Genomic DNA, 18,550 nt, shown 5'->3' on the forward strand with positions numbered 1-18,550 from the left:
GTGGACTAGGCTGGTTTCCAACTATTGAGGCTCCTGCTTGAGCTTCCATAATACTGGGGTTACAGGTGTGTACCACAATGTCTGGCTTATATTACTCTTGTTTAAAAAAAACCTTTTCACAAGACTGACCTTGAACTTCAAGGAAATTTGACTTTTGATATGGACCATAGATCATGTGGTGATTCATGCCAGCAATCCCAGGACTTGGGAGGCTCAGGTGGGAGGATTCCAAATTTGAAGGCAGCTTGGGGTACATAGTGAGTTCAAGGCCAGCCTGATCTAAAAAGCAAAATCTTGTTTCAATCATAACCATTGCTACCTCCTTCTTTCTTCATCTATTTGGGCAGTTATGAAAAAATACCCAAATTGGATGTTTTCTAAACAATGTGAACTTATTCCTCATGGTTCTGGTGTTAGGAGTCCAGGATTAGAGTGCAGTAGATGTCCAGACAGCCTTTGGGCAGCAGACTGCTGACTTCATGATGTCCTTGTGTGGTGAAGAGTGTGAGGGTCATTTCAGCCTCTGATAGAAAGTCATTAATCTTGTGAGGGTAGAGCCCTCTCCAAGGGTCCCATCACCTAATACTATCACCTTGGGACTTGGGATGGAAGCACAGGAAGTTCAGAGAAACAGTCAGACCATTGTCCCTGCTCTGTCCTTTTCTCTCACACATACATATACACATACGTCAATTGACTGAATCCAATTTGGAGACAAATCCAAACTTTCAACAAATGTTTCAAGAACTAAAGCAATAGACAGACAAACAACCCACCAAGCAAAAAACAAAAAGGGCTAGGTGTGGTGGCATATGCCTCTAATCCTAGCACTCTAGAGGCAGAGAAAGTGGATCTTGAGAGCTTAAGGCTTGCCAGGGCTACATATAAGATCCTGTCTCAAAAGGCAAAAATGACACAAAACAAAAAAAGAATTTTTCCATTAAAAATAAAGTCATAGCCGTAACAGTGAGGAAATACACTCACTGAGGGAGTAGAATAGGCATGTTGTTGTAACAGGCCATAAAGGTGCTTTCTGGTTCTGTGTGTATGTGGGGGTACAAACATCAAAGTGGAAAGTCCCCTTGATTACAAAATTGGCACTTGAGACTGAAGTGAACCTGCCTAGGTGAATGTTTTGGAGCAGTTCTCACCTTCCCCTAGCTCCTGTTCCTCCCCTTCATTTCTTGGTAACATCCCTGGGACTGGCTAGGAGGTCCTTCTGTCCCATCATCCCTTCACACAGGTTTTGGTCTGAGCAGCTTATGAAAGCATCATGCTTTGATCATTTCTCCACTCAACTCTTGTGAAGATTGCTGTGTACATGGAAACACAGCATAGTGTGTATGCATTTCTCTTGTTAATCAGCATTTGTAACACTTGGGTCCCTATGTCCATCCAAAGAGTCCACATATGAACAAAGCAAGGTACAGAGAACCTCTCTCCCCCTTTGTTTACAGAGAGATCTGATTCCATCAGCATCCAGTATAACCTGGGTATCAGGATTTTTAAACCCCCCACTAGAAACTTCGGATGTGCTCATGATAGAGCATATCTCAGCATTCCTGAGCTCCAGGGTTCAAATCCTAACAAAACAAAAATGAAAGTCCCAACACAAAACCTCCAAACCCCACAGACTATTCTAGCGTGTGCCTAAGGGTCCTAAGAACCCCAAGTCAGAATTGAAATAGCCAAATTAAATCTCTAAGCGGTGCCCTTCTTATAGGGTTTGTTCATGGAAAGATGGGACGATGTGAACACAAGAATGATGAGGCAGCTCTCCTCAAAGATGCTGCTATCCCCCCTCCCCCCAGTGGAGATAAAGCAATTGTTTTCTTTTTTTCTGTTTACACTAATGGACCATTCCTCCTTGGGCCTGCTGATATTCAGAACAGGGCTCAGGTGTGAGCTAGGTCATGATTCTCCAGTTTTCAGAAGTTTTACTAGTAACTTGTCCTCAACAGGTTAAGATGAAATGTTCTAGAAAGCAACCATTAAAATATAAGGAAACAAGGATAATGCAAGGAGATAGAGGCTGACATAGGACACAGCCAGAAAAAGCCGCATTTTGTAGTTAACCTGGGCTTTGAGGTCAGGAAAACCATACTGAAAGCCCTCACTAGTGACCGCCTTCTCTGTGAACTGGTATCTTCACTTACGAAAGGTGCTTCCTGAATAGGCTTCTAAGATGAAGATATAGCAGAGTTAAGCTACTAAACGCATTAGCTATGTGACAGATACTAGTTTCATCATTATTATTATTTTTTGAAAATGAAATATTAGGGCTGTGGGTATAGCTTAGTGATATGCAAGACCCTGGGTTTGATTCCCAGTACCGTTTCAAAGAGATTTTAGTTTTGTGTGTTCTTCATAAATGGGAGGCAGGAGGTAGCAGGAGTTGGATGCTAGGCTGAGCAGATGTGGGTGTGAAGCCCAGCTCCATTGTTTGGGAGCTTGGAAGTCTTGGCTGGGCTGCTTTCCCTTTCTGAATGCAACTTTCTTCTTGAGAGCAAGACATTATAATGACTGCACCTAAGGGCTGCTGGGCATGCGCCCCAGGCATTGTGCTGCACACTAGCTGGTGTCCATTTCTGCTTCTCCCAGGGAGCAGGAGGTGTCATAGACAGATTTCATGGAGTACTCCTGCATTGTCAGTGTTGTCAAATGCATACCATGGAGAAAATGATCAAACATGTTGAATGCACAGAAGAAAGCTCTGATGAGACAGCTACTTATTTCTTTTTATGGTGCTGGGGATCGAACCCAGGGCTTCACGCATGCCAGGCAAGTGCCTTACCACTGAGCTACAGCCTCAGTCTGACAAGACAGTTGTATAAAGGAAGCCTAGGATTGCCTCAGCATGGTGATGTCTATTTTGCAAATGCAGAAATCTGTTTGTATATGTGTCTCTGTTTGGGGCTTTGTTTTGAAAGGATCTGGCTTTCAGCAATCTGATCTCTAGAAAAATATGTGCTTCCTTTCTTATACTTTAGCTCTGAAAAGGTTTTGCATTTCTTTAACAAGATGGCTTTTTATAGGAATCTTGCCTGAATGATTTTTTTTGCTTTCAGACACTGCGTTGAGAAATTGAAAATCTTTGAAGTCTGAAATCGGCTTTCCAGGTCTAGTATTGATGAAGACGGACTCTTCCTGGTTTCTGAAAGAGACTATTGCTTGATTTGCTTAGTACTGTTTTGCATAAGTTGTGGTGGCTCACAAATGTAACAAAAGGCGTGTACTGCACACACGCCAGGAAAACAACCAGCAGAGAAGCTCTGTATGTGCGCCTCTCTCTCTCTCTCTCTCTCTGATTAATAAAAGTTGAGCGAGAACATGCCTCAGATACTACATTTCAAAGATGATTTTAAATACCGATGGTCACTGAATTCAGCAACAGAATCACTGAGTGCTGAAACTACAATGGCAGAAAGACTGCTTTGTCACTAGCGTGATAATAAGAAAAGAATCCTGAAAAATTCACTCGAAACCTTAGCACCTGTATTTTTCCAAATTTATTTCTAATATAGACAGAAATTTCTGAATATCTAATTTTGCTCAGCAGCTTCTTTGTTACAACAGGCAGAAATATAAACATTTGCACAAGATGCTAAAAATAATGGAGCTCCCAGGGCCTGCTGAGAATTAATTAGGAAGGTAGATTTATTACCTAAATAAATAAATAAACCCAAGTGCTACTCAGAGTGTGACATTAAGGGATTATAAACTTCCATTAAAGGGGACTAATAAATATAGTGTTTTAAAAGCTTGAGGGAGGATTGAGAAGAAAGAAGGCTAGCACACACCAGCTCAGGCAGTGCCAGACAACAGCTGATTGCCTCTGTTGGGGTTACTATGGAAACGTCTTCTCTTGGGACACTGCCAGGAGGAGAGGGTGCTTTAGAAATGGTGGTGGGGAGCAGAGCAGGCTGGTGGCTGGATTTCAACAGGGCTCACCTCTTGTCTACGTTAAAAGGACAATCAATCTCCCAAACAGAATGAAATCTTCCTAGCAAGCCACGTCAAACAGAGTAATAAAGCATGGAGTCTGGCATAATTACAGCCCATTGAGCTCTACGGAACCTGCACATCAGTTCAGATAATTGTCTCTTTCCTCTTCCCTGTTTGTTTTGTATTTCACACAGAACTAAAGGAGGGATGAGAGTAATTAATTGGCTACTTCCTTAGCCCTCAAGCCTATACTGATAAAAGGATCTATATCCAAACAACATTAATGGGCAGATTCAAACATTTTCAGACTAATTCATCAGGCAAAACTAACATTCACCAACAAAAGGAGGGTGAAAGAATTCCAGTGGCACTCAGGCTAAGTGTTTCAGCTTACTGGAAAGCAGCAGGCAGATTTAATGTTTATGTAAATTACGCCCAATCTAGGCAACCTTCTTCCTGAGCACTGGTCTGGGTGCACTAGTGTCTACATGATCCTGAATGGCAGAAGCATTTGTTTATTTATTTAAGCAACATGCCCTAACCACGGAGAGCCATCTTTTCCATCAGCTTAACCCTGATTTCCCAGGGTAATTCTCCGAGCCAGGGGTGGTGATCAAAGCCCGGGACGCAGCACTGCCAGTTATGCAGGTAATGTAATATCTTCCTTTGTTCTCCTAGCAGCCACAAGTCTCTCAGACTCACAACACACTCAAATCCTGACTGTACTGTCCCTTGCAAAAATTTCAACCTTTTTTGACAAATACATTGGAACTAATACTGTAATTTGAAAGCACAATATACAAATACGGTACAGAAAGTGACCAAGGGAAGACACTGATTTGATAGCAACACAGATTGCAGCTGGCTGAAACCCTAATCCATGTCCACAGTGTTGTACACAGAAAGCCACTTAGCTCCTAAAGGAGTCACCTGTAACTTGAATGTTTCTCTCTGAAGTCACTTTTACTATTTTGTGACCATGTCATTTGTGAGGACAGTGTTTGCTGAAAACATTCTCAAGGATCTGCTATGATGTCCTATTTTTATCTTTCCTGGGATGATTGACCAGAACCACTGTGAAATGACAAGTGGTTGTACAGTGCTTGCTAGTCAGAGGGGAGAGAGGTGCCAAATGTATCCTTAAAAAATTTGCTTAGGTTTATAAAAAACAAACAAACAAAAAATAGCCTTTACCACCTTAATATAAACTAACAGAGTAGGGAGGGGGTTGTGTTAAGGATAGAGAATTAGTGAATATTGAGCTATATTATTTTAGGGCAATAAAATACATTATATAGCTATGCACAGATCAGAATGGATAAAATGCAAACAAATGGACAATATCAAACAGTGAGAATGTGGAGAAACAGGCACTCTCATTCTGCTTCGAATACAAAATAGTACAGCTATATTGGAAGAAAACTGGCAGTTCTTACAAAGCTAAACTGAGTCTTCTTTGTGACTGAGTAAGTACACTCCTAGGTATTTATTCAACTGTTCCAAGAGCTCATGTCCACACAAGAAACCTGCATGCAAATATTTATAGTAGATTTATTCATGACTGCTCCAAACCAGAGGCAATCAAAATGTCCTCCAATAGTGAATGGATAAACATATTGTGGTATCTCCAAATAACAGAATATATTTGTGGTGGTTTGAAAGAAAACGGCATTATTAGGAGACTTTGTTGGCTTTGCTGGAGTGGGTATTGACTTGTTGGAGGAAGTGTGTCACTGTGAGGCTTCCTATACTCAGAATACCACCCAGTATGACTGTGAGTTGACTTCCTGTTGCCTGAAAGATGTAGCATTCTCAGCTCCAGCACTATGTCTGACTGCATGCTACCATGCTCCCTGTCATGATGATAATGGACTGAACCTCTGAAACTGTAAGCGAACCACCTCAGTTAAATGTTTTCTTCCTAAAAGTTGCCATGGTCATGGTGTCTCTGCACAGTAATAGAAAACCTTAACAATATTGAAAAAATAGGAGCCATCAGGCTACAGAAAGACACAGGGAGCCTTAGATGCTTACTGCCAAGTGAAAGAAGCCAGTCTGAAAAGTCTACACCCCACATGGTGCTGACATGTGACATTCTAGAGAAGGTACAACTAGAGAGACAGGAAAATGGTCAGTGGTTCCCAAGGGGTTAGGGGAGAATGAATAGGCTGTGCATGAGATTGCATGTGAGTGTCTCCGCCCCTCCTGACAGGCTTCCCTCTGTCGCCATCCTCAGCATCCTCTCTTCTTGTGGTGTGGTGAATGAGTGTTAGGTTGGAATGGGGTGAATTCTGTTTTGATTTGCAGTGCTGGGGAATCAATCTAGGCCTCTCACATGTAAGTCAAGGACTCTACTATTGAGACACAGCCCCAGCCAGACTTGAACTTGAAAGGAAGGGACCTGGGAAGTTACTGTAATCTTAGAATTCATAAAACTGTGCCCAACCGTAGCAAAAATACTAACTGGTACCAGAATGAATAGCAGACTGATAGATCATGATACAGAACCAGAAAAGGACATGTGGAGTACTTAATTTATGATAGGAGTGACACCAATGAGCAATGGGGAAATGAAGTCTCTTCCCCATGGAACATACACTTTCAAACATCATAAATCACCATTTGTGAAATAACACCACTAAAGGACTCATGGCTTTAAGAGGACCTCACAACAGAAATGAAAACAAGGCTAGTATCACATAAAAACTAAAATTCAGCTCAAACCATTCTTAAATATGAACATATATAGTTCCAAGTGCATTTAAAATATTTTAAAACTGAAGCAGTTAAAGGCTTCCATCTAAGAGAGCTAGACCGTGACAACCTAAGGACAATAAAATTCTCAGGCTTAATATTTTGCCATATTTACTTCAAGATTAAAACCAAACCAAACCAAACCTGATTCTCCATTTGGAGGTCCCCTTTGTACCCAGCTTGCCTCTTAGGAGGAGGCAGCCATTCCACTGTTGTGAAGTTAGTTCCTCCCTGGAGCAGGTGCAGAGCAGAGGCTGACGAGTAAGCAAGGCTGATGTGGGAGGCCAGAGACAATGGCAAGGAAGAGGGGCCTGGGTCAGGAGAAGAGAGGCGGCTACTCCTGTGGGAACCGTAGCTTGCTCTGAGGGGAAGCTCTGAGAGATGATCTTGGTGATAAGGAATGGACCTTGGGTATGACACCCCCATGCCCATTGCTCACTGCATTTCCAATCTATGTGAGGGAGCAGGGGCTCCAGCTGAGGGCAGGTTCTTGAGAAAGATGATGGCTGCTGGAGATTGGGATGATGTGCACAAAAATGGCATGGGGATACCAAGTGACATAGGTGGAACACTGAGAACATCTGCAGCACTGGATCCATCCCTCAGATGTCCACCTTCCTAGAGTAAATGTCATTGGTCTTTATGATATTATATTGTTAATGGCATTGAGAATGTTGATGGGAAAATGACTATAAATGTAAACTGGTTTTACAATTTTTTATTTATAGTCAATGCAAAAAGGAAGACGGGGGCTAGAGAGATGGCTCAGGGGTTAAGAGCCCAGACTGCTCTTAAAGACCTGAGTTCAGTTCTGAGAACCCACATCAGGTAGCACACAACCAACTCCCTCTCTGGACTCTGTGGATACCAGGTATATGTATGCACACATTCACACAAAGATACACACATATACGCATCAATAAAAAAAAAATCTCTGAAAGTAAAAAAGGAAGACACTTCAGTTTAAAGAGTTGTTTAACTATTTTTTTTTGAATTTATATCATGAACTTGATGGGTTCCCCTTAATAGGAATAAAGGCAAAGAAATAAATCACATACCATGATGATTTATTTTTGTTTGGCTTCATACCTCCTTAGACTTTGACAAAGTGTAATTTTCTCCCTCGTCTACCCTCCTATCCCTCCTACTCTAAGTCTGCAGGCTGTTAGGCTTAGATTGTGGCTGATATATGAGATTGCAGGTCTTGGCTAAGAAGGTTATATACCATCTAAGGTCTTTTCTTAGCTTCAATCCATTGGCCTTTCTGTTGAAAAGAAATGAGGAGTATGTATGCGGTAGGGTGGGGGTGAGATGGAGGGCACCACAGTAAGTCAAATCCCAACCCCAACAACACTGGCTATTCATGAATGCAGGAACCATTCAGCACAGTCAGGAATGCTTGGTCTCTTTTGTCCCTTACTACCAAAGGACTTCAGAAGTAAAAAAATGAAGCCACAAAGCAATATGCTTCCTATTTCTTTTTTTCAGGGACCAAAGGGATTTAAAACAATCTTTAAGTAATACTCCTTACAGACCCTAGCACTGTGTAAACACAGACTCCCTATTTAAGAACTAGTAGACAGAAAAATTGCCCCACAGATTAAAAGATCCAGTAGTCTAGTAGAAGCTTTCTAAAGAATCAGAACAGACACATGTAAAACTAACACTATTAATCAGGAAAAAAATATCTGCGCCAGATGTGGTGGCGCACACTTGTAGTCCTGGCTACTCTGGAGGATCATATCAACTCCTGAGTTTGAGACTAGCAAGACCCTGTCTCAAAGACAACAATAAAAATGAAATTTCATATTGAGATTCAGGAAGATACCTAACAAATTTCATGTTTCAGGTCAAAGTGATTATAGATTTGAAAGCCTAGGTATAATAGTGAGCTGCAGAGTGGACTTAGATCAGAAATCATACCACTAGCAAATTAATGTTATAAAATGTATTGGTAAAAACTAACTTTTAGGAGCTACATAAATCTCATAATTTAAAACGGTAGTAGTTGGGGCTGGGGAGATGGCTTAGTAGTTAAAGTGTTTATTGTATAAGTGTGAATACTGAAGTTTGAAACCTCAAAAACCCATGCAAATGCCCAGTGGCCCACCAGTGATTTGAGCCTTTGACGGCAGAGATAGGAGATCCTCAGAGCAAGACTGGCTCTATCAGTAAGCTCTGGGTTTGACTGAGAGACCCTACCTTCAATGGATAAGGTGGAAAGAGTGATTGAGGCTTCCACATGCACATTCACACATGCATGTAACTAAAACACACACACACACACACACACACACACACACACACACACGGGAAAAAATTAAGTAAAAGTAGTAATGTTCCCACAAAGTAATTTCCTATTGTTTTTCTACTTGATTCCATGTCCATAAAAAATTTATAAAAGTTGATCTGGGAGATAGCTCACTTGGAACAGGGCCTGCCATACAGCATACAGACCTGAGTTCAAGCTCCAGAACCCACATAAAGCAGCTGGGCGGAGTGGTGTACATTTGTAATCCCGGCACTGGGGAAGTGGAGACAGGAGGATCCCTGGGGGCTACTTGGTGAGCTCTAGGTCAGTGAGACCTTTCCTCCAAAACCAAGGATGGCTCCTGTGGAACAACAGCTGACCTCTATGTGCACCCTTGCCCACATGTATACCCACACAGACACACATCATTTATAAAAGTAAATAAGAAAAGGCATTATGTACAAACACATTTAAACAGTGTGTTACAGTAGGAATAGATATCACATAGAACCACTCTTCTTATTTTTAAAAATGCTTTGGTTACTCTATCAGAAACTTTGAATCCAGAGCTCCTCTTTTTCTCTTTTTTTTTCTGAGGTTTTTCGAGACAGGGATTCACTGTGTAACGACAGCTTTGGCTGTCCTAGAACTCACTTTGTAGACTAGGCTGGCCTCCAACTCACAGAGATCCACCTCTGCCTCTAGAGAGCTGAGATTAAAGGCTTGTGCCACCACACCTGGCACAGAAACACTGCTCTTACCCTTAAAAATGTTTTAGTTACTTTATCAGAAACTTTGAATCCTATTATAGAAACTGTGCTTTGGCACAACACAAAATTGGTATAAAATCCCAGGAAGACATGGGGTCCCCAAAGCCACAGAAGTCGCATGTGTAGCTCATCAGCCTCTGTCTATGAAATAGGAGTCTTTTATTTGATGCATACTTACATTGTACAGAGGGATAGTCTTCATCACTTTGTACTGCTTAGTAGGGTCCATTTTATACAGGTGACGGTCAGTGACAAAAATTGCTCGGTCTTCTACCTTACTAAATCGATTCACCTGTAAGAAAACAAACCAATAAGCCATAGTATCTTATAAAAAATGGAGCCAATTTGTGTTTGGAAATACCTAGATTCAGTGGTGGCTGACCATGGAGATGAAACCTCAGTAGAAGGTCACTATGGATGGCACTCTATGATTTCAAAGGAACAGTAGTTTCCAGATGTATAGATGTATAGTTTGGCAATACAATTTTTTTTTTTTTTACAGCTTGAAAGGGAAAACACAGCAAATTTGGGAACTAGAAATATGAAATCTAGGCTCTGTCAAGGAAATGATAGAACTACCCACAGACAGGGAGAAAAGGTTCTGTGAATCACCTGTCTGATAAGGGACTTGTATCTAGAACAAATAAAGAACTAATTTAACTCAGTAATTAACAGATGATCCAATCTATACCACTTATGCCTGAAACCCTGGGCTATCATAAGAACCTGAGATTAGTATTTGGGGATGAGTGCAATAAGCAATAAATGAAAAATAAAAATATGAAGAAAGCAAAAATGACATTATGAAAAAAATATACTCTTGTTTCTGCAGAGCACTACTTTACTAGACAGAGAGTCAGAGAATACCCTAATTTATAGCTACTTTGTTTTTCCTAAGAGATAAAATTAACCGTGGTACATTGTACAAATTGTGGCTTGTTAGGGTATTTCAGATAATATTTTAATCAATGTACCTGGATTAACATTTAAAAACAGGTTTATTCATTTATTTGTTTATTTAGTGTATGTGTGTGTGTGCCTGTGTGAGTTTATGTGCACCATGTGGATGCAGGTGCCCTTGAAGGCCAGAGGCTGTTGATACCCTGAGACTGGAGTTACAGGCAGTTGTGAGCTGAATGATATGGATGTTAGGAACTGAGCCTGGATCCTTTGCAAGATCAGTATGTGCTCTTAACCTCTGAGCTATTTATCTCTCCAGCCCCAACATTATTCTGAACCTCTACAATGTCAAGCTTCTCACTGATTGAGAAAGGCAAGCAGACAAAAAACAAGCACAAGCAAGCTCTTCCCCAACAGAAAGCACACTGTGATATACTATGTCATTCACAAGTATATTATCTACAGTCTTTGCACCCTCTCCCCATTCTTATTTCCAAGATGCCAACAAAGAAGTGTGAGGTTAATCTGAAAACACTGTGCTTTGGTAGGATATTCAGATAGTTGTATTCAGACAGGAAGGGCAGGACAGTGCACTATAGACAGAATGTAGCAAACTAAAACTCAAACTTGATATGGAAATTTACCTTATCTCTTTTGCCTAGTTTTAGCCATCAGTCAATTCTCTAAACAGTTATTCTATAATAAAAGCATGTTTTTTAGTCTTCAATATGACAGCAAGTTGTGCCTATGATTAAAATAGACTTTAAGTGATAAGTGTATAGTTTGTGTTCTTGGAGGATAACTGCATGGCATCTGTTTTTGCCAGGACAAACAACTGGCACTTACCAGAAGATCTGAAGCACTGAGTGTGGAGATCCACTTAGCTGTTCTGCACAGCACCGGCTTTATGCAGAATTTTGTAAAAGGAAAGGTTCCATGGTTTGTCTGTCTGGATAAATACTGCAAACTACAGTTCCCACTATGATATCCATAGCTTAGAAAGTTATCAAAGGTTCTGAGAATTTTGCATGTAAGCAGTATGTTTAACCCAGCATTTTCACAGTACATTTTATCTATGTAATCCTTTTAAAACAAATACCTATTAATATTCAACAAAACACTGGTTCTATGAAAGCCAGTTTGGAAAACACTCATCATCATTTTCACCGTCCTTGTGCTATGTAGATCAGAGAGTATCTAGCATAGAACCTAAATAAAAAGTAGAAATAATGCCCCTAATCTTTTATGGAATCATCTGGAGAAACAAACAAATGAGGTACAAAAGAATATAATTTTAAAACCCTGTTACACAATCTCACAAGATGATTTGAGTTGAGACAAAAAGGCCACATGTTCTTTTGGTGATATATGAGTTAATCTAAAAACAAGGAAAAAAAAAACCCTCAAAGCAGAAATTGTACTGAAGCTGTTCAGAAATATTCTTTCATATGAATAAAACGCAGTTTCTACAGAGACTAACAAATATTTACCTTCTGTTTCAGCAACTCAAATCATCTTAAAACACACATCAGGTAAGTGTGAAAGACATCATGTCTAACAGCAAAGAAGGCTGCAGATTGCTTAACGTGGCTCTGTCGACACAGGAAGGAAAACCTTCAACGTACACAGGTGAGTTCCTGCTTAACATCAGCACGGTATGGGAACACTACTTTTACTTCCTATTTATTTTCTCAAAGTAATAGCAAAGCTGGATTGCAGACCCAGAATTAGATAAAACTTCACCTTGTTTCTTGTACCTAAAGTTAAAATCCTCATCCCAGAAAGAAAATCCCTCAGCACTTGAAGGCAGTTGTTTATAGGTTCAGTGGTTTCCACAGGGGGTCGGTGATAAAGCTGCTCCCGAGTCAGCTTGGAGCAAGCAGAGTGCTGAGAGGAGCTATTTGCAGTCGTCTCTCACCTTAAAGAACACTGTATAATAACTGTCGGTAGTGGGAAGCAGCTGCTTCAAAATAATCAAAGCACCAAGAGGGGGCTTTTTGGAAGCGTATCAAGTTTGCCTTGGTGCTCCTTTGGGACTGAAAGATTCTACAGAGGACATTATTACAGAGGAGCAAGCATGAAGAAGGGTGTTTGGGATTGAGTTTAGAAATACAGGACTATCAATAAGAATTCTTCAGTGTTTACTCATCAGGATGAAAATGTCAGACATTAAACTGTCCTCCCTGGAATGAGAGGCAGTCATTGCACCAGGCTTTTCTTTCTATCTTTTGTTTTTTCAAGACAGGGTTCCTCTGTGTAGTTTTGGTGCCTGTCCTGGATCTCACTCTGTAGACCAGGATGGCCTTGAACTCATAGAGATCCACCTGGCTCTGCTTCTGGAGTGCTGGGATTAAAGGTGTGCGCCACTGCCCAGCCGCACCAGGCTTTTCTACAGATGGCCAGGTTCTCAGAACCACCTGACTCTCTTTAACTATTCTGATTGCCAGATACCATGATATCAGAAATGAGAGTGGGTATAACCTCACTCCCTAGGTGGCGGTACAGGTACATTCCTGTGTTGTATCCACAAACAGGAAATATGACTGAAACTCTTTTGTGTTGGTGTGTACATCTGGATAACAAATCTTCTCTTGATTGTGTCATTAGTCTTAGGTCTATTTAACAAAACAGAGTTCCTGAATTCCAGAGTTCAGAACTAGAATCTGGAGTGTAGAGACTGGCTGATGATATTGTGAATTTTCCTCAACGACATTTACTTCAGGCTGAGTCTGCTGTCCTGTTGTTCATATCACTTGGACTTGAGCCCTTCTTTAGAATGTTCAAACGCTGACCACGACACCGCAAAATCTGAACCATTCTGAATGTCATGCCAGCACTCAAGATGTTCAGATTTCACAACATTTGAGATTCTGAACGTTCAACTTGTATTGTTGCCCTGGCTCCCAATACAGAGAGTTCACAAAGCCCTTGTAATAGTAGTCATGGAGGCTGGTTGCCAAGACCAGGGCATGATTAGAAGGCTGAACTTCCATTCAGTAGCTCTCCTCCCCAATCACCTTCAGAGAGAGGAGAAAGGCTACTGCTAGGGACTAAACTAATTACCAGTCAACAGTGATCTAAACAATTCTGCCTACGCAATGGAACCTCTGTGAACCCTGGACGCTTGGAGAGCTTCCCGGATGGTGAAAGCTTCCATGGGGCAAGAGGGTACAACATTTCCTTTTAATTGTGGTGGCTAGACCACTGACATTTAATATGATGGTCAATGGGTTAGGTTTAAATTTATTATCTTTCAACATATTTATTTGTCCCATTTATTCTTTGCTTCCTGTCCCACAATTCTGCATTTTTTAGACACGCTAGGCGAGCACTCTACCACTAAGCCCTGCCCTCTCATCTCCTCGATGTCTTTCTTTTTTAAGATTTATTTTATGCATATGTGTGTTTTGTCTGCATGTATGTATGTGCACCAAGTATATGTCTGGTGCCCATGGAGGCCAGAATAGAGTTCCTGACGGTTGTGAGCCACCATGTGAGTGCTGGGAATGAACCCTGGTCCGAAGTAGTGCTCTTTAACTGAGCCATCTCTCCAGCTCCCTGTATCCTTTCTTGACTCCTTAACAACAACTTGTTTTGTTACTTTTTGGTTTTGCCAGGATTGTACAACACAGTTATAATGCTTGATTTTCTCCTGATACTACTATACTCTGTGGAGAGCATAAAGCCTTACACATTTCCTTTTCTCTTTCCTGCCCGAATGATGTCTTCTGATTCTCCCTACAGTATTCACCCTCAGATGTGCCTGAAAAAGCCCGTCACCAGTTCTTGAAAGATACATTTTCTGGGCACTCAATTCTAGGGTAACTGCTCTTGCTCCAGTGCTTCTGACCCCCTCCCTCCCTCTCTCTCTAAAGACAGTGCCTAGGATCTTTGAGTCTATTTACATGGGTCCCACAAGAAGTCAGATAGCTACATGATTTTTCTTAAGGCTTTATTTGGGTTGTGTTTTGTTGTTTTGGGTGTGTTTAGTGTGGGTAGTTTTATTGATATCTCTTCAATTCACTAAGTTTTCTTTTAAAGAAACTGTCAATTTATTTTTGTTGTGTGTGCATGTGCCAAAGGTGCACATGCGGGAAGTTGGGGGACACCTTGTGGAGTCCTTTATCTCCTTTCACCTTTACTTGAGTTTCAGGGACTGAACTCACAGGACACCAGGACTGGGCAGCAAACACCTTTCCCAGCTGAGCCATTTCAGTCCAAACCCACTAATCTTTCTTCTTCAAGGTCTAATCTATTGTTAATCCTATTGACTGCATTTTTCTCTCATATTTTTTTATGTTTGTAAGTTCAACTGTCAGTCATTTAAAAGTCTTCAAGGTATTTACTAAACATGTCCGATCTTCCCTCTAGCTTTTTGAATATATAAAATAACGTGTTAATAGCTGCCTCAATGCTCTTGTCTGTGTCTTTTGGGATGACTGAATTTTCATATCTTTATCAAGTCAAGGTCTTGTCTGTGAGGTTGTTGATGGATGTTATGCATTCTGACTTTTACCTTTGAACGCTGGATATTTCTATAAATGTTTTGAACTTTTTCTTGTGTGCTAATAGGCCACTTAGAGACCTTTGATCCTTTCTAGAAGTGCTTTTCAGGTTTCTTCTAGAGGACAAGCAGGGCTAATCACTTCCCGTTCTGCTGCAGAGCCTTGTCAGGGCTCTTACTGGGCGCTCCTGAGGTCTCCAGTTTGTGTGATCTAACTGAGCACCAGCACTGTGACCTCTCCTCTGGGGCGTGGGGTGGTGGTGGTCCTTGCCCAACCAAGAGTGGTTTCCTTCTGTACGTGTCCTGTACCTGATGTCTAAACCAGATCATCTAAAGATCTCAGGAATCCTTTACATGCAGCATTCCCTTTTCTTCTACTCTGCTCTTCACTGTACATCTCCTCTCAGGTCTGCTTTAGTCCTTCCCAGCTCCCAGCTGTCTTTTCAATTAGGGAATCCACTCGGCTGTGCCATGGCTCCTCTGCTCACCCATGGATTGGAAAGCCCTGAGACACTGACTGTCTAGTGGAGGCCATTCTCTTCACTTCCCCCATTTTCTTCTGTGGTGTGAGGGATGGAATGTAGCCTTGCACATGCTGGGATAGTCCTCCACCACTGCCATACCCCAGTTCATCTCACTTTTTCTTGTATTTCTTTGTCTTTTCCTTGCTGATATTCACTATCTTAAAAACTATCATTTGATACTTCTTGCTCTTTCTCTTCCTATGTGTATCCTTTTTCTATTCATTTAAAATAGCTACACTACAGTATTATTGTGTACATTCACAGTTTACTGAACTAACTTTTATCAGCTACCACTACAAACTCATATGTACAGCTATAGAAATATATTTTAAGGTAAATCTGAGATGTGGAGCTTTGGAGTAAGCAAGTATGGGTGTTTAAAACTTTGATAGCTATGCCAAACTGCCTGCTCAAGACGATCTTATACTCCAGGCAACAGTGTTCCCCTAAATCCCTGCAAACACTCCTTATTATCAATATTTCAAAGTGCCAAACTTAGAGCTAGAAAACCACATTTCATTACTCTGATCTGAATCATATACTGGAACTAAATATTTTTCTTAAGATTTGAAACAAAGTATTTGTTCTGAGGTCTTTGCTACCTTTAAATTTCTTCTTTATATGGTGCCACATTTACAATAGTATCTTTTGTTAAGCCAATGCATGATTTCATTAACATGTAGAATTATATTGGGATTACTTTATAAACTTCTTTTATAATTACTCTAATTTCTTCTCTCTCTCTCTCTACTTTAAATATTTATGTGTCTGCATGTGTGTCTGTGTATGGTATGTGTCTGAGTGCAGGTGCGCATGGAGGCCAGTGGTGTCAGGTGACCCTGAGGCTGGAATTACAGGGGCTGGTGAGAGACACAGGGGCTAGGAACTGAACTCGGTTCTCTGGAAGAGCAGCAAGTGCTCTGACTGCTGACCTTCCCTTCAGCTCCCCCAAATCTAGTGTTTAAAGTAGCAGTGACACCTGTGTAAAAGGAAGTAAATACTGACTCAATAGAGAGCAGGCTGGGATTGCTGTGAAGGATACACTTGTAGTAAAATACAAGTCTCTGGCCTCAAGGAAGCACACAACCTGTTTAAAAAAAGAAATGCTGATCAAGCTGCGCCTGGTGGCACACATCTGCAAACAGCACTGGAGAGGCAATTAGGAAGGAGTTCAAGCTGACCCTTGGCTACATCGTGATTCGGAGGCCAGCCTTGGCTACATAAGACCTTGTCTCAAAAATCACATGAAAAAAAAAAAAAAAAGGAGTTATTCAAGACTACTCCTTTCCCTCAGGAAGGCTTCATTAGCCTAACTCTAAAATTGTCATGTTAGCCCCCAACACATCCTCAGCACAGGTTGACAAAGCTCACTGGTGCTGCACCCAGCTGCATGGGACTCCTCGTTTTCACTGTGGCCCACACATGTGGGTTTTTTTTTTTTTTTTTTTTTTTTTTTCAGTCAGTCTTCTCCTTCCAAGATAGACTGTTTCAAGAGCATCTTACCTTTCGGACATGACAGGAAAAGAGGACGTTCATATATTTGTCCTTACGTTTCAGTTCATTAGCAACTGGCATGAAAGTGCCTGAGGTCTGGGGTGTATCTGGCTTCTGAAAGAACAAAGCAACAACAGGAGAATTCTTAGACTGTAGGTGCTTAGTATATTGCGTTAGAACTATACATACACAGTTTTACAGCATACCTTTTATCTCTCACTCAGATGTTAGACTAAAAAAAGGTGTTACTATATCAAGGGTCCCATTAAAAACTTTAAATTAGGCAACAAGAGAGAAGATGAAATGGAGCTTTGGGAATAATATAAAGGATGTAATTAAAAATGGCTGCTGAGCACTGGGGGAGCAGGCCCTGCACCTTCCCTGGGCAACACAACAGAGCCAACCCTGTTGGCGGAGGTGTGGGTGAGCCAGCCCCAAAGTTGTAAGCACAGGAGAGCTGTCCCCATTTCACATCTGGCAGACCAACCCTACAGCTGCCCAGGCCCAGACCCAGGGTTATGACATGGCCTGCTCCAACATCCACCCATCTGTGATCTACTGGAGCACGTGAAGGGACCTGACCCACTGACCCAAGGCTGCAGGATCTCCATAACACAGGGCAGCAGAGGGACGAGTAGGACTAGGCAGGAAGAGTCCTAGTGGGGGCCAAGCATCGATCATTTAGTGGAGACCAGGGGTCTTGAACCAGGCCAATGACTCTTTGCAATGAACACTTGCAAATAGAGATGTATGGACAAAGAGGTATATGGCATGACTTGTTGGGTTGTTCTAAAGCTTCTAAGATGAGATTTTTAATTTTTTTCCATTTTATTTTTCTTCCTTTTTTCTCTTGAATTTTGTTTTATTTTGGGGTGTGTGTACAGTGGTGGGGTGGCAGATGGGAAGGGATGGGGAATGAATGGGATCAAGATACATGATATGAAAGACACATAGAATAAAAAAAATATGGCTGCTGAAGCCAGGTGTTGTGGTGCATGCCTTTAATTCCAGCACCCAGGAAGCAGAGGCAGGTGGATCTCTTTGAGTCTGAGGACAATCTGGTCTACATAGTAAATTACAGGACAGTCAGAGCTTTGTAGAGAGACCCTGTCTTAAAAATGGCTGCTGAATAATTTAAAGGAAGGTTGAAGTGGTCAAGGGCCAGGTTATAGAGTATGCTAATAAATGTGGATATAACCCTCTTCAAAGTAGACGATGCATCAAGTACTGTACATTTAAAAGCAACAAAATCTTTTAATTTAGCACCTCTCAGAGAAATCACTTAGTTTCCTAAAACATCTCTCTGTAAGATATTAACTTTGCTCTACAGTGCTGGGGCTGTAACCCAGGCCTCAGGCATCCAGCCTCCTTTCTGTAAATTATTAGGGAAACATTCTTTGCAGAACTG

General features: G+C 41.3%; 1 protein-coding gene across 2 annotated transcripts in view; it reads right to left on the bottom strand.

Annotated features, from left to right (window-relative positions):
• The window catches only part of Myo1d (myosin ID), a 308,709-nt gene that overhangs the window by 98,891 nt on the left and 191,268 nt on the right, over window positions 1-18,550 (bottom strand). Inside the window, exons 19-21 of one of the 2 annotated variants that reach the window (XM_037200774.1) lie at window positions 17,152-17,256; window positions 9,891-10,012; window positions 6,717-6,970 (exon numbers count right to left, since the gene is read on the bottom strand). In XM_037200774.1, coding sequence (XP_037056669.1) covers window positions 6,811-6,970; window positions 9,891-10,012; window positions 17,152-17,256 — 387 coding nt within the window. In that variant the 3' untranslated portion in view covers window positions 6,717-6,810. Of the gene's footprint in view, window positions 1-6,716; window positions 6,971-9,890; window positions 10,013-17,151; window positions 17,257-18,550 lie in introns of those variants that run through there. The other variant, XM_028866972.2, reaches the window with a different exon arrangement.

This window comes from Peromyscus leucopus, chromosome 8b, assembly GCF_004664715.2.
Source record: "Peromyscus leucopus breed LL Stock chromosome 8b, UCI_PerLeu_2.1, whole genome shotgun sequence".
Taxonomy (NCBI): domain Eukaryota; kingdom Metazoa; phylum Chordata; class Mammalia; order Rodentia; family Cricetidae; genus Peromyscus; species Peromyscus leucopus.